At 40.5% G+C, this 25,212-nt stretch overlaps 1 protein-coding gene across 1 annotated transcript in view; it reads right to left on the minus strand.

Annotated features, from left to right (window-relative positions):
* Nucleotides 1–1,396: 1,396 nt before the first annotated feature.
* Nucleotides 1,397–25,212, minus strand: part of slc7a10a (solute carrier family 7 member 10a) — a 46,105-nt gene continuing 22,289 nt past the window's right edge. The window contains exons 4-11 of the mRNA XM_017706202.2: nucleotides 20,008–20,133; nucleotides 12,584–12,737; nucleotides 11,561–11,684; nucleotides 11,338–11,441; nucleotides 11,158–11,254; nucleotides 10,682–10,831; nucleotides 9,480–9,657; nucleotides 1,397–6,333 (exon numbers count right to left, since the gene is read on the minus strand). Coding sequence (XP_017561691.1) covers nucleotides 6,227–6,333; nucleotides 9,480–9,657; nucleotides 10,682–10,831; nucleotides 11,158–11,254; nucleotides 11,338–11,441; nucleotides 11,561–11,684; nucleotides 12,584–12,737; nucleotides 20,008–20,133 — 1,040 coding nt within the window. The 3' untranslated portion in view covers nucleotides 1,397–6,226. The remainder of the gene's footprint in view (nucleotides 6,334–9,479; nucleotides 9,658–10,681; nucleotides 10,832–11,157; nucleotides 11,255–11,337; nucleotides 11,442–11,560; nucleotides 11,685–12,583; nucleotides 12,738–20,007; nucleotides 20,134–25,212) is intronic.

A 25,212-nucleotide genomic window follows, 5' to 3' on the forward strand; every position in this document is an offset into this window, starting at 1 on the left:
TGGTCCATTCATGAGCAACACTGTATATAACAGATCCACCATCCAGCAGATGGCAGCCTCAGCCTTCCTAAGTAAAAAGGAGCCAAAAGGGTTTTTTTTAGACCAATGTTATAGAAGAACCATTTGTATTAAGAACCCTTTTTATTCTTTATATAAATGTAAAGGTTTTTCTCATAACTGTAAAGCCGGGAAGCCTTGATGAACCATTGTTTTAAGAGGCATGTTGCACCAGGTATATAGTTTTGTTTACACAAAGTAGCGATGATGTAAACCATTATATGGCCTCATCTGATGATAACAGATTAATAACTAAACAATTGAAGCTGAGCAATGAATCATTAGACTGCTGAGTGCAGTGAAGGAAAACAGTGATCTTAGAGAAGCACAAATTCATGCTGAAGCTGCAAATGTTATGGGATTTTTAACTGAAAGTCATGAATCAGCTCACTGAATGTGTGGTGTGTCCTACGTGAAGCTGGTAGAGAGATCAAGGCACAACCTAAAATGAGGTAAAAGGTAACAGATTTTTTAATGTAGTTGAATAGGTTCAAATATAGAACAAGCTTTTTGTCATCTCATATTCTCACAGTAGTGTCACCTGCACATTTCACGCTGGTTTTGTACCATGAAAGGACCTTTTTACATTATTTGAATCACTGTTTAATTGTTTTACATACAGCATGTTGCATGTATATAGCAGTGAGAGCTTTCTCAGACTAAATACATCCTCTACACCACAGATTTAGCAAGTCTTTCAAACCAGTATGATGACAGGCCAGATGACTGGGTTGGAGCATCTCTGAAACAGCAAGGCTTCTGGGGTGCTACTGGTCAGCAGTGGTGAGTACCTACTGACAGTGGTTTAAAGAGGGACAAACCACAAACAGGTGACTGGATGCTGGGGTCATCTGTGTGGCAACAAAAGCTATCCTGTCTGGTCAATACAATTGTATTGAATTAGTTGTATTTGCATTGATTCACCACACTTTTACTGTCAGAGTCACAATTAGCCCCTCATTCTGTTACAAATACTCCCACCTTTGAGGTGAGTTGTAAAATTTTTACTCCCACTGTTTTTGACTGAATTGACCACAAACGGCAGATGATGGAAAGTTTTTTTTCATTTGTTGCAGAGATGTGTATAGTGCTTGTATAAAAACGTATATTTAAAGCCAACGCGTAAGGTGTCTCTTAAAGGCAACGCTCCTGGAAACATACAAAGACAACATGTACCTGAAAAGCCTTTGAAGGCCAAGTTCTCGGCCTACATAAATGAGAAGTATCTAGACGGAATCGCCCATGCTTTTGGAAATGGCATGTGCTGTGGGCCCAAATCCATTTTACCTTTTAACATTTAGACATTACAAGCACATACACAACAAAACAGTACTCATACTTTTTCTTTAGAATTAAATTTAATGTGCTATTATGGTTATGCATAAACATCATGGATGTCTCATAATAAACAAAATAAACAGAAAAAAAACATAGCACACATAATGAAAGTCTCACACTCATCTCGCCTCAGGAATGATGTCTATCTTTTGGAGCTTTGAACAATATACACATTGCTTAAGTCTGCTGTCTTAATTTTAGCAATGCGCTTGCATGTGTTGGACTCCTGTACAGGCTGAAGCCGCAACGGCTTTCAGAGAGAGAGAGAGAGAGAGAGAGAGAATATAGAGGGAGAGAGAGAATAGTGTTGGTTGGTGGTGTCATGTCATGTGTACATCCGAACAGCAGAGGGAGAGCAAGTTTTAACCTGCGCTCTATGTCTAGTCTAAGCAGTAGTTCAATGGTAATTAAACTTTAGTTGCTAGAGCATAGGGGCGCGTGATATGGCAAGTATATATCATGATATTTCACAACATTTTCTCAACCCATGGCATTTCATTTCTCTGAGATTTGATAAGTACAGAGAAATCTTTAATAAAACAAAATAAAATGATTCACATACTGCACTGCACTAAATCCAATTAAACATGTTTTCTTTGTATTGTAACATGCAGCTTGTCAGTATTGATAACATTTACTCTGAGCTCAGAAAAGCTGTAACATAATATGTTACAATAATGATAAATATCGTCATATTCCCCACCTCTACTTGGGGGCACTATGGACAGATTCCTTTAGCTCACTGATGTGTAATCAGGAAGAAACCAGCAAAAGTGATCTAAGTAAAGACAAGTATATGTCATTATTGCTGTAAGGTGTCACAGTGGAATGTGTTTTCAGTAATGATGAAGTGGCCTATATACATTCCCCTGTTCCAGCATAACCAACCAACCACTGTAAAGAAGCATATCGTCACTCTGGCCACAAAACCTTGCATCTCAGAAATGAGAACTAGGAGAAGCAACAAACTTTCTCAGCTTTAAGTTAACTGTACATTCATGTAAAGAGATTTTATTCAAAGTCACTTTGAAAAAAAAGTCTGTTGGTCCATTTATCATGAATGTAAAGTGTCAAGGACAGCTGGCACTTTCAAATGATGTAAAACAAATAAACGAACGAAAACCTCAAAAAGTCACAAGGTTTTGAAATGACGGCAACAATTTGTTGGTGGTTATCCAAATGCATTAGTGATGAAAGTCTGTTCTGCTATGTAAGTGTTAACATTTGCCTTCAAAATCGACATCAGGAACACGGATACACTAGAATTTCTCTGACTGAAGTGGTCTCTTTCATTGGCAGTTCTAATGAATATGGCCAACAGTGGCACATTATTAGGTAGTCCTTTAAAAAAGTATTAATAAACTATTTAAAAACAAATATTAAAAAGTCTTTTTGCATAGATACATTATTAAGGGTTATTAACTGGGCTTTGTTCAATAAATTATAAAGGCTAAAAGTGGCTAAGTGATGATTTGTGCTTTGCACCAGTTTCTCTCAGAGGCACATGGTTGGACATTTAGACCTTGTTTTTGCTGCGATCAGCTGAGCTCCATCTAGCAGTATGGGTTACATTGTCACACAGCAGGTGTCCTTAATATAAAATTAAACACACTTTTTCATGACTGCTTCAACGTCTGACAGCAGAGTTCAAAACGTTCGTAAACCGTAAATGCCAGGACAACAGCGCTAACCCTGACTGCTCAGCAAACGCACTACCACACTCTAAACATAACGTAAAATAAAAATAGATTACACCAAAGCTAGAACCGTTTCATGGGAAATGCCCCTAACTTCCAAGAAAAAAACATATTTATCAAACAGTTAATCATTATAATAAACTGTTTGCATGTATTATATTAATATAGAAGATATTCACCTGTACAGGGACAGAATATTTGTAACACTGGTCAACACTGTGTCGATCAGGTTCTACGAGGAAGATGTAGCTTATGAGTAAACTGTACATACACGGAGTCTCATACTACTATGGAATTCTTCACTACACACTAATCTTCATTATCTGACTAATGTTCAAATCACAGTATACAGTGCTGTGCAAAGGTCAGAGAGCACTGTACATTTATTAAATGGCCATTACAAGTTCTTCATATTTTAAGTTATTTCTGAGGAGAACTTATTTAAAAAATGTATTAAATGATAAAAAAAATGGGAGTCGACAAGTAACGACAAGACCTGGCAGACCTCCAAAACTTCAAGAAGCAGTTACTGAGGAAAGGAAATGGACAAAAAAAAGAATGAAATAAAGGTCGTTTTGACTAGAAATAAAATAAGATGGTCTTTTTTGCTCAGGACTGTATGTGTGTTTAAAAATTAAACATCTGGACAGATTAAACATCTGATTTACGCTTATACTTTATCTTGTTCCATACTGTGATTCTGAAATATAAACGCTCTGTCATCAGAATTACATCTTGTAAGCTAAACTAGTGCATTCTTCTTTGCCTCTTTACACACTCAGTCACTACAAACTGAAAACTGTATGTACGGGAGAGCAGGACACAAACTAACATGTGGTAAAATATAATAATTAACCTTTAGTTTGAAGAATGTTTGTTTTTTTATCTATTTAGGTAGGAAAGTTTGCCTGGCTCAAACAACTGGATTGAATAAACTGTGTTTACATGAATTCTTGACTATTTAGTGACTGTTACAAGTAGCCCTCCATCTGTTACAATTAAACCCACCTACAAGATTAGTTGTTAAGTTTTCACTCACTGTTCTTTTTGCTGAATTTTTCATGAAGTGTAACAGCACCGTGCAGGTTGTTTGCATAAAAAAAAGAATAATAATCTTGCTCATATATTTATAAAAGACAAACTTTTGTTTTCCCACTCTGCCCTACTTTTCTTTTAAGTTTGTTTTATTTATATGTTTTATTTATTTATTTAGAAAGTGCACATTGTAAAGTTTACATAATGTGCAAGAAATGGCATAGATTTGCTTGGTTAAAAGGGAATTACAGATTTTTCAAAATATCTGCATTATTAAATCAATGGAGATACAAGGTTTTCTTCTGAAAAAAAGATGGTTCTTCAGGACTTCTTTAGTAAAGAAAATGGTTCAGTTTAGAACCATGAACACTCAAAGAACCTTTTGCATTATTAAGGTTATAGGGTTCTTTGTACATGAAAACATGAGTATTTTTCAGATTGATGGAAATGTGCATAAATGTGCTACAGATGATTCTGTATAGAACCTTTTTGAAAATAGTTCATTATAGCACCCAGAAGGATCTTTTAAAGAGTGTATAATAAGTGTTATTTGTGATTGTGTCTATTCTTTTCAGTAATTTCAGTGCAGCTTGGAATGGATTATTCTATGTTGTTGCAATATGATACAACAAAGCTGAAGACTGACTGGTATGGAAAAGACAATTAAGTGCTTTATGGAGAGGAGGTTGAGAGGAAATGTGCATCCCCATGCAGCAAAGAATGCATTGGGATCACATTACCTATTACTTTCTGAAAAAAGTCAAATCTCTACTCATTACTTCTACAGTACTCTCTATCAAATTATCTCACTATATTGACAAATAATTTTGCTTGTCTCAAAATCAGGCAAACATATCTGCCAATATGATTAAATAATTTCACTTAATAAATCACTCAAAAAAGGTCTAGAAATAAATTAATATTATAATATTCTTACCACAATCATAAAAAAAGGAATATTAGATATGTAGAATTAAGATGATCCACTCATCAGCCCAGAGCCTCAACTGACTTTAAACTGCATTCAGGGGGCCCCATTCTTGTTTTTAACTTAGAGCCCCAGAATCACTAAAGCAGGTTTCTCTATAATAAACCGTTTCACATCAAAATTCATTGAATGACTTTGTTTACATGTCTGCAATTGAATTATGCAGAATTCTGGGGAAAAAAGTTTCCCTTTAAGTTATTACATTGGGCATATGGATCTGTTTCGTTCACATGGTTTGAGTAAATAATTTCATACTACTAAAATGTTAACTTTAGTGTATGCATATATATGTTATACTACAGTTGTCATCAAAAGAGTTACAAAAATTAGGTAAAAGCATTTAAAAGCAGCTAAAAGTATGCAAAAACAACATTTTTTGACCGGTCTTGCTGTGTTGCACTGTGCTTAAGAAGTAGACAGGCAGGTTTTAAAGACATCTGATATAAAGCGGAAACTTTTTCACAAACAGTCCTTGTTATATGCATGCAAACACTGTGTGGTACCACTGATGACTTCACACTGTATACACTCCTAAAAACAGAGGTTCTTAGATGGTTCTTGGTAGAGAATCCTTACATTATCTAAGGCATCTCCTCAAGGAACCTTTCTGGCACCTTTATTTTTAAGAGTATAGGGACTGAACGTTGAAGAATAAAATCTGTACTTCTCTGACACAAACAGACTCTCTCACACATAGACAAAATGGGAGATTAAGTCTGTTGATGTTAATGGAGAACAACAATAACTGGAGAGAAAAGATCCTGCGCAACACGAGAGAAAACATGCATAGTATTTAAAAAACAGAATGGCCTTTAGGCAGCACTGAGAGGAGGTTGGTGGAAAGCAGTTCCTTTGAAAGGGCAAAACGTTCATTTTGCGCTTGTTGACATCAACAGCGCAGACAGAGAGAGCTGAATAAGAAAACAAGAAAATGCACCTCCTCTGTGCCAGGGTTTCTTTTTAGTGCTTGGAAGAAAGAAAAAAAAACGGAACCTACAGCACTGGGGAGGAAACCATCCCCTCACCTGCAAAAACACTTAAGAGAAAGGTTAAAAAACTTTCCAAAAAAATTAAAAAGCACAGGAGAGCATTCCTTGGTAACATCTGATGCTCAGAGCTCGGACTTCTCTGTTTTCTCTGTTAGAGGTTCTGTCTCGGAGGGGTCGTCCTGAGGGAACACAACGTAACACACCTTCTGCCCCAGATACGTCACACACTCTGAAACAAACACACATGCATTCACAGTTTGAGAAAAGATGGAATGACAGTAGCCATGTTTACATGCAGCCTGATAATCCGTTAATAATGATAGCTCAATCGGAATAGAATACGTCCATGTAAACACCTCAATGGGAATAGACTAATACTATTGAGGCCATTCGGAATACAATTTCTATCCGATTGAACGCAGTGGGTAAACCTCTAAATAATCCGTTAAATAGAAGAACATTAGCCGTGTAAACGCCTGAATCCGATTACACTCCAATCGGAGGGTGTAAGTACGTTCTGCTCATGCGCGTCGCGTCATGTTTAGAGTGTTCAACATGGCGGGGCAGAAACTGGTCTGTAGAGGAGACGAGGTTTATACTCTGAGCTTTAAAAGACGGAGGTGCGACGGACATCCAGCTTCTCATCCAGAGTCTCAGACGGACATCCAGGACATCCAAAGTCTCAGAGCACAACATCTTCCTTTATGAGTACATGTGAAGGACGTTTTTCTGTCTGACATCAGTTTAAAGCAATTAAAACACAAGCGCGCCAACTGGAAACTCGTCTTACACCAACTGGAAACTCGTCTCACGCCAACTGGACCTCACGTGATGTTCGATGTCATAACAACAAGTTTATTCTAAGCGCTACTCCACGCATGCGTGTCAATTTGCATCGGCTTACTTGTAGTGAGCATGTAAACGAGGATTTTCATCAGACTGTTGAATAGAGTGAGAATAAACACCTCAGTCTGAGTCTGTCATCTGATTGTATTCAGTTGGATTGGCAAAAATCTTTGCATATAAACATAGCCACTGAGTTGCTCTTAACAAACTATAAGCTCACAGACAAACCGTGACTATTAGTAGAAGGATGTCTGTTCAGGCTATACATCTCAATAAAAGATTAGGCTAATTTCTGCTAGGGATATTGTAGTATGTTAAGACTAAGCTAATGGCAGTGCATATGGACAATTTGGGTTAAACAAGGATACTTGAAGCTTGTAAGAGAAATGGACACGCTTTACCATGTATCTACCAATTCTACAGTGATTCTTTCGGTAAAGAGTTTTCTTTCCATTTCTAACAGCTCACTAAAGCCCATTAGTTTGGCTACCAGTCATATACACAATCGGTGTGGATGAAACTCAACCCACCTATTGTAAATCAAAACATGATTCCTCTGTCACGTCCTAAGTTAGTTGGTACTTAATCTAATGTTTAGTGCCTTCAGTTGAGCTCCTGATGTCCTAACCAATAGGAGAGATCATATTATATGGATACCATGGAGAGTCTGATTAGAAAGTTTTCCACTCAGCGTGTCAAGATTAACTCTTTTGTTACCAAAACTTAACATTTAAATGAATATGTACTCAATTGTATGCAGAGTTTAAGTACAATAGAGTTGCTGCAACACCTGCCCATGTAATGTGTATATGTAAAAATAGTTGTTTATCCAAGCTGTAGAAGCTGACCTTGTTAACAGTATGACTGTTTTCAGACACCTTCAATTTACAGGGGTGATAGTGGGAAAATTCCTGAGCCTGAACTTTTTTCTCTGCTCGGGAGGTGAGCAGGGTGGGGGTGCTATGTATGCGACACACTTAACACATAACTTGTTGGCCCCTGGGCACAGATATATGTCTATGTATAACCCTGATCTTCATTACTGTCAAAGAATTTTTGCTTTTGAATTAGTCCCTTCAATGATAGATTGTGTTGAATTTTGTTGAAATACATGAACAACATTCAGACATGAGATAAACAAACCCAATATAAGCCTATATTTCAGAAGCTTGTGCAGATTACCAGAACTCTTGGGACTAGCAGGCCTGTTCAGGAATCCATACCTGTTTTTAACTAGTCACATACCTTATTGCTTCTATAGCATAGGAGACTACAGATACTACAGCCATACCAAGAACGGTCAGCAGGTGGCAATAACAATACTCCAAAGTAAACTAGGAATTGATTAGTAGCCTAACCATTGACTAAATGACATGAACAAGGACACATTCATTTGTTTTAAAAATATAATAGCAAACTATGCACCATTTATTTTAAATATTTTTATGTATTTTAAATACTGAGTTTATACGTTTCGCGTTGACAGTGGAAAAAAATTTGCACGTGTATTTCCCGGGATTTCCTACTGAATCTATCAATTTGTTTGGTCAAAGCAAGTCCCGCCCCCCCTGTTTCTGACTGGCTTAATGGCTAGTAGGCTCGGCCTTGGTGTTGGTTACAGTGAAACCTGCGCATGTCAGATCAAGAGAAGTGTCAGATCCTATGGTCAGATCACTAGGCCAGGGGTCGGCAACCCGCGGCTCTTTGATCCTTCTGATGCGGCTCAGATTTTGAAAATAATTAATTTAATTAACGTGTATTATTTTTGAGACTTAAAAAATGTTCGGGCGGAAAATCACAAACTTCCGCTATTTAGTTTCGGTTCGCTTGACTGACATGTCGGCGTCGTCACCCGCCCCCGCCGTTCGCTAGAGCGAGATGTCGTCGTCGTTTTAATATGTTATGTGGCTCTCACTGAAATAAATTTCCAATTATTTTGCTTTTATGGCTCTGAGTCAAAAAGTTTGCCGACCCCTGCACTAGGCGAACCTTTTTTTTCTCGCAGACACGTCGGTACGCCGGAATTCCGGCGTGGCGCCTGAAAACTATCAGGCCTGTAATTTATAGTTGTGGCTGAGGGAAGAGTGCTCTGATAACATGGGCTGGCGTTCTGGGCAGCTTCTGCTTTAAGCTAGAAGGCCTTGATGAAAGACTCAGAGATACTGTTGTGTGCAAATATTTGAACACCTCTGATCAAATTATGTCTTTGTTGATTTTCTCAGTAAAAGTCTTTCTACAGGGAACAAACAAATATGTCGCTGTTCTGCAAATAAACAATAATTTTGCTTTACAATGTACAGAGGTTGTATTTGCATACAACTAGGTTTAAAGGTCAAGAGAAATAGGGAGGAGAGGGGGAGGTGGTAGGGTGTGTAAACTGTCACAGTGAACAGGAGGGAGAGATGAAAATACACAGGATGTTGGCTAACAGGGAGCAGAAGTTTCAGGCATAGTCTTTCTCCTGAAGTTCAGTTATTTCATAACTTATAACTCATTTCATAAGTGCTGGGTAGAAAGAGCCTCACTCACCCACTGCGCTATAGATCCAACGTGGCTTGTCTGCCCAGTGCACTCCAATGAAGTAGATGGGCACTCCTGTGAGCATGATGACAAGACCCATTCCACACACCACAGGCTCAGAGTACAGACTGAAGCCAAGCAACACTGCCCAAAACACCAGGTAACTGATGGGGACCAGCAAATTCACCTACACAGAGAGAAACAGAGAGTGTGTCGGTGTGCAACTCCTACTGGGAAGTATGCTTTTAAAAATTGAAAAGACACTAAAGCTGATAATCTGCTAAATTTCAATTTGACTTCATTGTTTTTGTAATGTATGATGTAACCAGCATATTTACATATATCCATTATTGTTGACCATATATTTGGTCAACTCAGGTTGTGTTAAGAATGCTTTATAAATAAATTCTTACTTACTTACTTACTTATTTACTTACTATTTTGAGTTTAACATATTGGAATAGATAAAACATAAATCCTAAAATGTGCCATAATTTCCACAATCTGTTTCCAAAGAAGTTGGGACACTGTGCAAAATGTCAACAGAATGTACTGATATGCTAATCATTTAAACACTATATTTAAAAGTTGCACAAAGGCAACATATCAAATATTGAAACTGAGAAGTTTTATTGTTTTCTGAAAAATATGTGCAAAATTTTGCTGGCAAAAAAAAGGTTGGTACAGGGGCAACAAAAGGCAACAGGTCAGTTACATGACTAGCTATAAAAAGAGCAACCTGGAGAGAGTCTTTCAGAAGTACAGATGAGGGGTTCACCCCTCTGTGCAGGCAAATAGGGCAACAATTCAAGAATAACATTTCTCAACATAAAATAGAAAAGACGTTTTGCTTTTCATCATATACGGTACATAATATCATTACAAGATTCAGAGAATCTGGAGAAATCTCTGTATGCAATGTACAAGGTCAAAAACCAGTATTTGCTGGCTGTGATCTTTGGGCCTTCAGGTGGCACTACATCAAAAACAGACATGATTCTGTAGTGGAAATCACTACATGGGCCCAGAAACACTTCTGAAAACCATCGTGTGTGATAACAGTTCATCACTGCTTCCACAAATGCAAGTTAAAACTCTGCATATATTACTTTTTTGGAACTTGTTGCTGCGTTCAAGTTTAAAATGGGCATATATTTTTATTTAACAAACAGTAAGTGGTGTAGGCTGCTGCTGCTAATGGCCACATTTACCTTAATGGGTCTGACGAGTTTAGGTTTCTTCCAGCGATAGAACAGAAGCCCAGCGATGGTGACTCCGTATGAGAGGTAGTTTATAAAAGACACATAGTTGATCAGGTTATGAGTCTCACCAATACAGAGGATCACTATGGTCGCAGTACACTAAGAAAGAGTGAGAGAAGAGATAGTGAGACAGACAGTGGGCACAAGAGATTAGCCAGGATGAAAACAATGCATATAGTACAAGGCAATAAATCAGTTCACAATTCAATTCAGTACTGTGTTCACAATTAGATATGAATGTATTCATGTCAATATGCAATCTGCTAATGTGCTGGAACTGGGAGTGTACCATGACACTGAACGTGCTCATGTGGATCGATTAGTCAGTGTTCAAACAGTGTGTGTACGACAGAATGGGTTTTTGGTTGTGGTGTCATGCTACAGGCATGTCAAGGTGGAGCTTGGCTGTCTGGTGTGTCTCTTACACAGACGAGAAGAGCTGGGATTGGTGTGCAGTTTTTCAGATGGATCATGGCCAGCAAGTAAGGCAGGTGACCCTCTCTCGCTCCAGAGAAACACAACCTGCGAAACAGAGCTCACTTACTAATCAGATGTAACAGCACAATTACACCAGGCTTTATGTGAACGCCCATGTGTATTCTTACCTGGAGGAAGTAAACAAGTAGCCGTTAATCCCTCCAAAAGTGGACAGAGCCACAGAGATGGGCATCACCCAGGAGAACATCCCCAACAACTTCTCACCAAACGTCTGCAAATCAATAAACACCAATGGACTCTGATCCAAGGATCTGCCTTATGTTTTCTTATTTCCCGTTCTAAAGATAAAATGAGCTTAGTCTTGTAAACAACCAGTCAGAGGTCACTTACCACAGCGACAGCATTGGATGCAAGCAGCTCCTCAGGGGTCATGGAGGAGAAGTATGCGATGTTGGTGAGGGTGTACACTAAGGTGACCAATGGAATGGAGATGTAGATTGCTCGTGGTAGATTCCTGCAGGCACACACACACTAGTTACAGCTGCAGCCTTTTTCTCGAAGACTGTGTGTATATTTGCAGTTATGTGTATTTGTGGATTTATAAATCTAAGTCAGTCAATTATATGAGAATAAATCTGTAGGCCAACTGCTCTGTTGTGCTCACATGAATTTCATAATATAACAATTATCACTACACCTTTTATGAGGATACATCCTCATGTCCTTCAGGAGCAATACACCTTTTTATATAGTCTTGTGCAAAAGTCAGAGACCATAACTCATTCATTTAATACCGTGTCAAAATAGCAATTATGAAGTACAAGTTATTCATTTATCAACATCAGGAAAACGGGCCAAAAAAAACCCAGAAGCCTCTGCAACTAAGTAAAATTATTTTTTTTTACTAGTATTTAGCATGTCCACACTTCGCCTTTGTTATGCCTCCCATTCCTTTCTCACAGTGGAAGCAAGAGTGGAAACTGATTATCTCCTCTTAGTACTGTTTATCTGATGGTAAAAAAATTGGTGGTCTACCAGATTTTAGTACATTTTTCTCTATATGTTAATCATTTTTTGAACTCCAGTTTTTTCATGTTTTTCATTTACTTTCCCCTTTCTTATGCAAATGGATAATCATATCAAATTGCCTCAGAAATATATCTTGAAAAATGAATTAATTGTACTGCCAATTTTGACTGAAAATCAAATAATTGGAGGATGGTCTCTGGCTTTTCCCCAGTGCTGTATCATATTATCACTAAATAAACAAATAACAAGAACTGGATGTCTTACAAGGCAATTTCTCATTATGGCCTCAAGAATGGAGCCTAGTCTAGAGGTAAAATCCACTGTTGGATGAGGTGAAGTGGATGGCAGTTCTGGTGCTGGACGAGTCCATGATGTTCAACTCACTTGCGTGGCTCTACCACCTCCTCTGTGACATAATTCAGGAAGTTCCAGCCACTGAAGGCGAAAGAGGCCTGCAGGAATGCCAGGGCGATCTGCCCCACAGATGGATCTCGAATAAACTCAAATGCTGTCTGCGGCTCCAGAGCATCGTAGTGCCCTACAAAGGGAAAGAGTAGTAGAAGTGAGGGGACTGCATCCAGAGCATTTAATCAACATAATGTTTTATAAAGCTATTTTGAAGTTTGGTTGACATGAATTTGTTTTACTATAGTATCTTTTCTAATGGAGATGAAAAGGACATAAAAAGACAAACATCAAGTCTACAGGCTGTGCAGCAGAAATAGCACTAGGAGGTCTGGACAACTAGGCACAGTTTTTCAAAACGATTAAAAACATGAAACGAAAGAAAACGAAGACATTCAAAAACTATATGAATTTACAAAATGTATTCAACTTCATTTGTTTATGTAGCATGTGTTTTCATGTGCAGTTTCAGTGGGGTCATGGGCTGGAGGAACCAGCCTCCTGACCGGAAGGTCGCCGTTTCAATCCCCAGAGTCAACAGCACGTGACTGAGATGTCCTTGAGCAAGACACCTAACCCGGGCGCTGCGGATTGGGCTGTCCACCGCTCCGGACAAGTGTGCTCACTGCCCCCTAGTGTGTGTGCTCACTAGAGTGTATGTGGTGTTTCACTTCACGGATGGATTAAATGCAGAGGTGAAATTTCCCCGTTGTGGGACTAATAAGTCTCACTTAATCTTAATGTTAATATATGACTGGTGACCTGTCCAGGGTGTATCCTGCCTTCCGCCTGATGACTGCTGGGATAGGCTCCAGCACCCCCCGCGATCCAGAAGTAGAAATGCGTGTTTGTGTGTGTTTTCATATATACCTCTAAGTAACATTTTACTGTAGGGCAGTGTTCATAACACTATATGACACCTACAGAAGCCCTTCATGAGATGTGTCATTACGCTCATTAGTGTCAACACTGTCTGGGACTGCTAATGTAGGTATATCATTTAATTTTCAATTTTGGCAGGAAATTTGTGCAGATGCTTGGAAAAAGAAATGGCAAAAAGAGGTTTGCCTTTACATTTTATTGTTTTAATTATAATATCTTTTTGCCGGATTTCCCTCCCATATGTCTGTAACTTTCAGTGATAGTGTTAGCATCCATGTCTCTGCTTCAACTTCTACTGATAGCGTAAGCTTTCTCTAGCTGCATTCCCATGCCTCAATGGGATGATTTTCTGTTTTGCTCTGATCACAATGAATCCTCAATGACTCATGAACAGTCAGAAATGACTTGCAATGCACTTATTTTTAGCTTACATTAACTTAGCCACCTGACATTGAGATAGCCTGCAAATGTGTAAATGATTAATTGCTTGTGTAAATGTGAAACATCCAAGAAATATTGGTGCATTACTGTGCAGGTAAAACAATCTAGGGCAGTGGCTCTCAAGCCGGTTCACAGGGACCAATAGATGCTCCAGGTTTTTGCTGCAACCCAACTTGCAACACAAGAACAGAGTAAAAATTTGAACTATGTGCCTGAGGACTGGTTTGAGAACCACAGAAAAAGGTATGGAGTAAAACAGGTAAGAGCTTGAAAGCTACAGCAAGTCCCTCCATGTGTAAGGACTCAAAACTATACTACTTTTAATCCTCTTGTGTTAATCACATCTTGCTCTAGCGCTCTTTGGTCTATGTAATCCAGGCTGTTAGGGGCATTCCAGTCAATCCAGGGGTCATTTAAGGACTTGTTTAGGACCTTGAACTCTGTTTGAGATAATCATTTTGCTGAATGTTCAAGGCCCATTCAGTGACTTTTGTATTCTCTGTCTGTGTCTCTCTCTCATTTGCTTGATTCTTTTCCCTGTCATTTTGGGCAATGCCCAAAAACGGGGGCTGAAAAAAACCTGAGGAGTGTAGTGACATGGACAAAATGTACTCAGAAACACCCAAAACCATCACCGCAAGACATCATAGACTCAGTTTAAGTCTAGTATTGTAAAAAACAGATTTTCCGTTAAGTCTGCTGACAGTAGATTTAGTACAGGACTACACTAGGACTAGGTTTCTGAGTGACCTGAGATTTCACTTGAGGCATACAGGCTGAGAAAGCCTTGAACGATAACCAAATTATAATTTGACTGAGCACTGAATTAAGTATAGTTTGCAAAATATTGTGCTGCACTTATATATTTTATTCTATTGCACTGTGTATTGAAGTTTACTGTTGAATGCACTGTGTATTGTAGTTTACTGGTATTGTATTGTATTGTGTTGTATTGCATTGTACGGCACAGAGTTCTGTGTTCAACTCTGTTCCTTTTTTCTGGGTATCTACAGTAACTTGTTTCTAGCAGTATCTGAGCTCAGGACTGTCTTTTTCTCTAAGCTATTGGTAACTAGCAAATATACTTTCTCTAGCTGGACAAAGCACTTCTTGTAAGTCGCTCTGGATAAGAGCTTCTGCTAAATGCTGTAAACTGTAAATGTAATTTAATTAGTCAAATAGTCTCCTATGAGTAGCTACAATCTGGCTACAAGTGTACTGATTTGCACAGCTGCAGGAATAAAATGGATTCAAATGTCAGGAATGAACATCTCATTCTCTTTAGCAAAGTCATCCTTTTACAAAGATGTAAGACTGGCATGAATCATTTGAATACACAAGCATTTGTTATGTTGGTCTTTGCTTCTCTGTTTAGTATTCTGAAGCTTTGTTTTTTTTAACATTACATTAAATTTAACCATTAATTAATCTGAACTAGCATATTTATTGTTAGTATATGGATTATAGTTGGTTCAGTTAAACAGAGATTATGCTTCCTTTGCACATTATGAAAAAATTAAAATTGAAATTAAACTGGTATAAAACTCCAGGTAAGGGGAAAAGACTTGGCCCAGGTGGAGGAGTTTAAGTATCTCGGGGTCTTGTTCATGAGATTGGCCGCAGGCTGGGACAGGCGGCAGCAGTAATGCCATAAGGCAAAGCTCTCTGTTTACCGGTCGGTCTATATCCCGACCCTCACCTATGGTTATGAGCTGTTGGTAATGATTGAAAGAATGACATCACGACTACAAGCGCAGAAATGAGCTTTCTTTGCAGGGTGGCGGGCTACACTCTATTCGATAGGGTGAGGAGCTCGACCATCCGGGAGGAGCTTGGAAGAGCCGCTACTCCTCCGCATTGAGAGGAGCCAGCTGAGGTGGTTCGGTCATCTGATTCGGATGCCCCTGGATGCCTCCCGGTGGGGGTGTACCAGGCACATTCAGCCCATGGTGAGAGGCGGCGGGCAGGTGTGGGCTTTCTCGTAGCCCCTCGACTCGGTGCCTGTATGTTGGGGTTTTCTCCGGTGGACGAGAGGGTAGCTTCCCTACGCCTTTGGGTTGGGGAACGGGTCCTGACTGCCCTCTGTGCTTATGCATCGAACAGCAGTTCAGAGTACCCAGCCTTCTTAGAATCCTTGGAATGGGTGCTTGAAAGTGCTCCTCCTGGAGACTCTATTGTCCTACTGGGGGACTTTAACGCTCACGTGGGCAATGACAGTGAGACCTGGAGGGGTGTGATTGGGAGGAATGGCCTCTCTGATCTGAACCCGAGTGGTGTTCAGTTTTTGGACTTCTGTGCAAACCACAGTTTGTCCATCAAGAACACCATGTTTGAACACAAGGATGTCCATAAGTGCACATGGCACCAGGACACCCTAGGCCGCAGTTCAATGATTGACTTTGTAGTCGTGTCATCGGACTTGCGGCCATGTGTTTTGGACACATGGGTAAAGAGAGGAGCTGAGCTGTCAACTGATCACCACCTGGTGGTGAGTTGGTTCAGGTGGTGGGGGAAGATGCCGGTCAGACCAGGCAAGCCCAAACGTATAGTGAGGGTTTGCTGGGAACGTCTGGCAGAAGAACCTGTCAGATTGATCTTCAACTCACACCTCCGTCAGAACTTTGACCAGATATCGGGGGAGGTGGGGGACATTGACTCAGAATGGGCCATGTTCCGTTCCTCCATTGTTGAAGCGGCTGACTGTAGCTGTGGCCGTAAGGTAGTTGGTGCCTGTCGGGGCGGTAATCCTTGAACCCGGTGGTGGACACCCCAGGTGAGAGATGCCGTCAAGCTGAAGAAGGAGTCCTACCAGGCATGGTTGGCCTGTGGGACACCAGAGGCAGCTGGCAGGTATCGACAGGCCAAGCGATCTGCGGCTTCAGTCGTTGCCAAGGCAAAAACCCGTGTATGGGAGGAGTTTGGTGAGGCCTTGGAAAGTGACTTTAAGCCGGCTCCGAAAAGATTCTGGCAAACCGTCAGGCAACTCAGAAGGGGAAAGCAGTGTGCTACTAGCACTGTATATAGTGGAGATGGTGTGCTGCTGACTTCGACTGAAGACGTCATTGGGCGGTGGAAGGAATACTTTGAGGACCTTCTCAATCCCTCCGACACGTTCTCCAGTAAGGAGGCAGAGTCTGGGGACATGAGAATAGGCTTGTCCATTACTGAGGCCGAAGTCGCTAAGGTAGTTAAGAAGCTCCTTGGTGGCAAGGCTCCAGGGGTGGATGAGATCCGCCCTGAGTTTCTCAAGGCTCTGGATGTTGTGGGGCTGTCTTGGCTGACACGCCTTTTCAACATTGCGTGGACATCGGGGGCGGTGCCACTGGATTGGCAGACTGGGGTGGTGGTGCCTCTTTTTAAAAAAGGGGACCGGAGGGTGTGTTCCAACTACAGGGGAATCACACTCCTCAGCCTCCCTGGTAAGGTCTATGCAGGGGTACTGGAGAAGAGAGTCCGGCTTATAGTCGAACCTCGGATCCAGGAGGAGCAGTGCGGGTTCCGTCCTGGTCGTGGAACACTGGACCAACACTTCACCCTCTCCAGGATTCTGGAGGGTTCATGGGAGTTTGCCCAACCAGTCCACATGTGCTTTGTGGATCTGGAGAAGGCATTCGACTGTGTTCCCCGGGGTATTCTGTGGGAGGCTTCGGGAGTACGGGGTACATGGCTCTTTGCTACGAGCCACTCAGGCCCTGTACAAACAAAGCAGGAGTTTGGTTTGCATGGCCGGCAGTAAGTCAGACTCGTTCCCAGTGAGAGTTGGAATCCGTCAGGGCTGCCCTTTGTCACCGATTCTATTCATAATTTTTATGGATAGAATTTCCAGGCACAGTCAGGGGATGGAGGGTGTCCGGTTTGGTGACCTCAGGGTCACATCGCTGCTGTTTGCAGATGATGTGGTCCTATTGGGGACATCAGGCCGCGAACTTCAGTTTTCGCTGGATCGGTTTGCAGCCGAGTGTGAAGCGGCCGGGATGAGGATCAGTACCTCCAAATCCGAGACCATGGTTCTCAGACGGAAAAGGGTGGAGAGCCCTCTCTGGGTCGGGGATAGGCTCTTGCCTCAAGTGGAGGAGTTCAAGTATATCGGGGTGTTGTTCACGAGTTCACGAGGAGATTGACAGGCGGATTGGTGCTGGGTCAGCAGTGATGCGGGCTCTTTAACGGTCTGTTGTGGTAAAGAAAGAGCTGAGCCATAAGGCAAGGCTCTCGATTTACCGGTCAATCTACGTTCCCACCCTCACCTATGGTCATGAGCTTTGGGTAATGACCAAAAGAATAAGATCGCGAATACAAGCGGCTGAAATGAGTTTCCTCCGCAGGGTGTCTGGACTCTCCCTTAGAGATAGGGTGAGAAGTTCAGTCATCCGGGAGGGACTCGGAGTACAGCCGCTGCATCTTCACATCGAGAGGAGTCAGCTGAGGTGGTTCGGGCATCTGGTTAGGATGCCTTCTGGACGCCTCCCTCGGGAGGTGTCACAGGCAAGTCCACCTGGGAGGAGACCCCGGGGAAGACCCAGGACACGCTGGCGTGACTATATCGCCCAGCTGGCCTGGGAACGCCTCGGAATCCCCCTTGGAGAGTTAGTGGAAGTGGCTGGGGAAAGGGAGGTCTGGGCCTCATTGCTTAGGATGCTGCCCCCGAGACCCGAACCCCGGAGAACCGTAAGATAATGGATGGATGGATGGATGGATGGATGGATGGATATTAGTCATTTTTTCGTGATTAGAACATTATTCAAAAGGTACACTCAAAGGGTATACTTAGTACATTTTATTATCTGCCTGCAAAAACAAAATTAAGTGATTTAATTTTAAATAAAGCATCCCCATGTAAAGTCACTTCATAATAGGATACAAGTGTTTATTATAGGCAGATATGTGAATGTGATGACTGACAGAAGTGATGAAGGACATTTCATCTGGTAAATACATTTGGCATTTGTCTGCCTTTGCATCTTTTCCTCATTTGCTGAGAGGGAGGAGCTAAGATGCAAAGAGGAAAGGAAAGGAAAAAAGGATGATTGATTAAAGATATGAGATCTACTCTATATTTGTGCTTGCTCACTCATGTTCTTCTTGAAATTATTGATAACAAATTTCTATGTATTATTGACTTCTGCTGAGCTGGCATGCTCATGTGAGCACTTCTGATTTGTTTTTGCATTCTTGTGTGATGAAGACATTTTGGAAAAAGGAAAATACAGAAAATTTATCTTGATATATGTGGCTGAAAAAAAAAATGGGGGAAAATTCTGTAAACCACCCTTAAAATGAGAAAAAAGGAAACCTTAAAGTATCTAAATAGGCATACATTTAAAGAAACTTATATGAGAGCTACTGAGAACTGTTTTTGAATGGGAATAAACACAGTTTAAACTTTAGCTTTAAAGTACACAATTCTCAAGATAAGCTGTATCCGCTCTCATAATTCGAGAGATCGCATGTGTGTAAGCAGGCACATATTCACACACAAATAAAGCCCAGAGGGAAGAGAGAAAATTGTTCTCAACGTTTTAAGGTCAGGCTGTTGGTGTTTGACTTAGTGACTCAGTTGTGTGTGTGTGTGAGTGAGTGTGTGTGTGTAGTGCTCCCCCAACCCACTTGCACATTGCCAGCCCCTACTGAGACCGAAGGGAGACAAATTATTTTTAATTGTGCCACTTAAATGCCACTTTCAGATGACTCTGAGGGCAAAATATAGCCTATGATTACAGGAGGAGGCTATAACTAAACTTATGGAAAAGTAAAAAAAAGAAAATGTAACTGTCAGAATAGTATGGAATTTTACACACATCTCTAAAGAGGAGGAGAAAAGAGTATAACATATGCCACTCACTTAAACTGAAAAACATTCTTTAGTGTAGCACATCTAAAAGTTTCAAATGAGGTTAAAAAACATTAATCACAGAAAAAAATGGAAAACTTCTTGTCAACCGACTACTATGTATGTCAAGAGTGAATGAGTTCAATGAGGTCATCTGTACTACAGACATAAAGGTTATGTACTATATCTAGAGCTAAGATATAGAAGTTATCAGAAGATGAGCTCAGCTGCTTTGCTGACACACAAGTCATACCTTTGCTAATTTGTACCATGCCCACCACTATAATGAGAACAAGGGCAAGCAGTTTGCCGATGGTGAAGAAATCCTGGATGCGTGTGGCCCAACGTACACTGGAGCAGTTCACCCATGTCAGCAGCACTAAGAAAGAAAGGGGGGTAGTAGTGTGGGGACAAAGAATGCAGAGAGAGAAATGAAAAGAGAGAGGGATTCATACATTAGTATATTGACCTTTTCCAGCACACACACAAACTCAGGTTTGTTTTTACATGTCGAGACGTGTGGTCAAATGTTCCATTTGTATTATACGTACAGCACATAACTACCTGTCATGATTGGCCCCTCCCAGTCCTGTCCACGTGTTTGTGTTGTGTTTTGGTTTAGCCTGCATGTTCTTTGTTTTGGTTTTTCAGTCGAGCCCCCTCGTTTCGTGCCTCCACCCCTGATTGTTTCCACCTGTCCCTCATCAGTCCTGTTGTATTTAAGCCCTGTGTTTGCCCCTTGTGTTTGCTGGTCTTTGTACTGTTTGATGTTTGATCTGTTTTATGTTTGATCCTGGTTTGTCTGTCATGTCTGCCCCTATTCTATCCTTGTTGGCTCTATGACCCTGGACTGTTTAGACTATGACCCTGGATTTGCCCTTAATAAACTTCGCTTCCACCTTGGACACTTTGCGTCCACCTCCTCGCTCCCAACCGTTACACTACCAGGGCCATTTCTTAATATAAACAGTTTTATGGTCCACAAAACCAGTGCAATTTGTGTATTATTTATTTTATATGTATAGCCATTTTAGTTGTTTAACGTTTTTTTTCCTATGCATACAATTATTTATTATTTTACTATGCAGGGACAGTTGGAATACTATGCCCCCTCAGTTGGAATATTGTGCCCCTTCAGATTTGTATTCCTATTTTGTCCTGCAAAGTAACGTACCTTTGTACTCAAAGAAATCAGGATTTCCAAACTGAGCAAGACATTTCAGTCAATACTGCCTGACTTGAGATATAGTTACCTGCTAATGTCCTCAATATGGCTCATTTTCCGTAAAAGCTCTTTGAAGTTAACACCGTTGCCTAGTACCACTTTGTTTGACATTTTTTTTTCTTCATCTGAGTTTCTCACTAGCCACAGCTTGCTGTATCAGATGGTGGGCTAACTATCAAACATTAGTCACTTATTATCATTATTCCTACATGTACCTATTTTCTAAATCCATTCCTATTCCTAAGCTGCCTTGGTTCATTTCTTTGGATGCAGGATCATTTTGCTGCTCCAGACAGTTTGGGTTAGGACTGTTTACTCTGTTTTTTTTACAAAGCATGGATGCTCAATCCTGGTCCTGGACATCTACCACCCTGCAGAGTTTAGCTACATCCCTAATCTAACTATACTCAATGCTCAGTATTCTGTCTTCAACTCAAGTTAACACGGATCTTCAACATGCTCACCCTCCATAGACAGACAGATGTTTAAAAAAAGTCTTGTATTTCTACAGAGAGAGCTCACAGAGACTATAAATAAACTGGCATTTACTGCTTTCACAAGAGATCATTGTAATTACAGAGAGGCTCTCTATACAGTCAAGTACAGTTCAGAACATCTCTCTCACTCTCACTTTTTTTTTTCCACTCTGAACTGGAGCTGTTGGAGGAACCACAGAAGTGGAGTCACATGTTTCAAAGGAGACACGTCACGTCATGATGCAGTTATGGAAGCAACGTGGCTCAGCTTGGCCACGTGGTTTAGATTTCAGAGAGCAGAGCAGGGGGAAAATCACAATCATATGTGTTTCATGTGCTGGACTGTGGTACAGAGCCTTCTTCACAGCTTCTGGAAAAGACCAGTTATTCCTGCTGATTGAAATAAGGGAAAGTAAATGAAGGCAACTGTGTCATGGTCCAGTTTTCCTGACCTAAAATCATGTTGCACTCTGCTGCAGTACCAATAAATGTATTTCATGTATATTCCTGCTTTTTATTGTGTGAAGCAAGGCCCTGTGCTAAAAACAGGGATGAACTGAATTTACATGAGTTAAATGTGTACATCAGTTAAAAATGAATAGAATAGATAGCATCAATACTTTGTGCCACATGTGTTTTATATGTTCTGCACTGTGACCATGTGTAAACAGAGTATGGTGACAAATTAAGGGAAAAACCTGAATAAATGAGGTGAGAAACATAACAAGTACAGATGCTTCCAGGAAGATGTACTGCATGACACAGGTAAGCAAATAAAATCTTACTATGCTCTGTAGCATGTATAAAATACAGCTCAGGCCCAGCTGACCTTAATTTTGGATAAAAAAGACCCTTATTGCGAAGACAAATTCATGTAGAAAAGATTTACCCATTTGAATCAAGTCATTTCAATGCATCACTTCCAGTGTAGCTGTGTTTTACGATGTCACTAGCAAACAGCAACATCATTTTCACACAGAAGGGCATTACAAAGCAGCCAAATAAAGCCAGTCAGCTGGTTCCTGTCTGAGTATTGGCCAAGCTGTATGCATACTTTGTGTAGCCATGTGGTCCTACATGGTGAGTGTGTATCTGTGTGAGCTGCTCGTTTCTCTTGCATCCTGTCTCGTTTCACGATAGCTCCGGTGGAGATCCGGTGTGTGGAGCTCCGGAGGTCCGTCTCCAGGGCTGGCCGCCGTTGTGAGCACAGCAATGCAGTGAGGGACACTGGGCAAAGGGGAGACGGGTTCCCCCTCTCATCCATCACCGCCTGAAGCTGCCCGCCCACCCACACACACATACAAACACTTCAGTGCACACTCACTTAATGTACACACAAACATCGGGCATCTGTCAGACCCCCCAAAACAAACAGCTTCCGATAGCACCCAACAAAGCAGCATTAGCCAGATTTTAGCAAAACACACACACACGCACACACACACACACAAACACAGCTGACTGGCAATATTCACTGCAGACTGAAACCACCCTGCAGCTTGGTTTAGCTGTTTGATACACTCAATATAACACCTGTGGATTTCATAAGTCTGCCTATGATAGCCTTATGTGGAGACTGGAAGCAATGAAATATTAAACGCCTTCAATAACAGACAGAGTATCAAGTTATACTAAAATATTTTGAAAGTTCTTTCCTGGGCCAATGATAGAGCCATGAAACATTCTCGATATTCAACCCATTGAAACTGCTGGCAGATATTTATAGTGTCACGCAAACATACACACATATGGCAAACTGTACATTGCGGGAGCATCTAAGTGTATATATGTAATACTGCCCTAGATGCTACATTGCCTGTGTACTTATAGGCTTCTATGCTAAAACATCTGCCAGGTGCTTTGATTGCTTCTTGCTTCTTCTTTTCAGACTTGACTTCATTTCCCTCTGAGTTGTATCAATAAGCGGAAGTTATCAAGAGCCAAATGGTGTCAAATGAACACAAAGCTAATGAGAGGAGAATTTCAATGAAGTTCCAACAGCTCTGTTTTTCCTGCCAGGCTAAAAGCACTCAGGCCAAATGCAGAGAGGGATTTCCCAATGCAGCTAATTGACCCATAAAACCAACAAAAAGACCATCTAAATACAAAGATGGAGTAGAAAAGGCTAAAACTCTCTGTGGTCTAGGCCTGGAATATGCAGCACCAATGAGGGCCTGGCTATGGCCATCATGTCAAACTAAAAAAACTCTCTAAACTTTCTACGTAGACCAAAGAACTTTCACAAGCCTCTCATTGTATAAAATCCAGATCTGTCCCACACATATAATTTCTACATACACTTCAAGTAATTTTTAGACATACTGGGTGGACCTGTATCACAAACAACAAAATACAAATAAATCTTAATGAACCAATTTAAAATAGGTTAAAATATGGCTGGTTATATTTTATACTCACTCCTTGCAAGCAGAGACAGACTATCATAGAATTCTGGGAGCAGATCAATCATGTCGTGGAGCACTTTCATAGAAATGTAGGTTAAAGTGACTCAATACAGTTTGGGCTATAACTGTGAAAACTTGGTCAAAAATGAGGAAAAAAAACTCTACAATTATGCTAATTTTTGTAAGTGCCCAATGGGATGCTTGCATTATTAGTTATTTCTTAGTCATTTCTAAGATAACAGAAATGCACAGGAACGTTTCTTTGCCCACTTCAGATTAAACACAGATATTTAAGATGAAGACATTTCATGTTTTATTTTAAGCATATAATAAATGCAGTAACATATATTTTAACTTGCATGTAGTAGTTTTACAGTGACTCCTTCTAGAAATAATCCTGGCATTGAGCTGCCTCTGTTTTTCATTCCTAACATATGACTAAAGTGCACTGGTCAGGCTAACATTCATATTCACAGGTAATGATGTATCTAGGACTTTCAGAAAAGCTAGGGTGACATTTTTTCTCATGAACTTGGTCCAACGCACTAGAAATCAAAATTTGTTTTGATTCAAATTTAGTTAATTCTACTGTCACATACTAATTAGCTTGGTTTTTAATTTGACATTCAGTCCAGCTTCTGAAGTCCTAACCAAGAGAGCTCGCTTGAGAGTATCTAGATAAAAAAAAAGCCTGATTGGACAATTTTTCCTTGGGCATTTCAGGATTTTAACTCTTGTTTGTAACCACAAATTAACAATGACATAAGAGTACTACTACACTACTTGCATAGTTAAAATACAACAAGCATGATGATTGTAGTGAATAAAAATGAGCAAAAATTGACAATTATTTTTTAAATCAACGTGCCTTCCATTTGGGTTTTCTTTGTTGTCATGTAAGGGTTAAACACAAACATTTTTTCAATGTGAAGACTTTTCAAGTCTGAGTAGAGTCATAGTGCAGTATGATGCAAGCCACTTTGTCCAAATGTAAACAGGGTAACTGACTTTCTCTGAAATGTGCCTAAATCAGGCATTTAGAGTGCAGCTGTAGACTGACCTGGAGTGTCTATCTGTTTTGTCTTCAGTTACAGATCTGACAGATGTTTTCCAGGAGGGCTGCACAGTACTGTGTGAAAGTCTTAGGCACCCAAGACACATTTTCAAAATCTATTTCTTTTATTTATTTATTATGTGTTTATTTGCTGAGAAAAGTGTTAATATTTGAATAATTGTTTAACCATTTTCAAACCTCTCTATGAGGAAGCCCAGTATTATCCATCCATCCATCCATCCATTTTCTAAGCTGCTTCTCCGTCAAGGTCGCGGGGGGATGCTGGAGCCTGCCCAGT

This window comes from Pygocentrus nattereri, chromosome 25 (assembly GCF_015220715.1).
Source record: "Pygocentrus nattereri isolate fPygNat1 chromosome 25, fPygNat1.pri, whole genome shotgun sequence".
Lineage (NCBI taxonomy): Eukaryota > Metazoa > Chordata > Actinopteri > Characiformes > Serrasalmidae > Pygocentrus > Pygocentrus nattereri.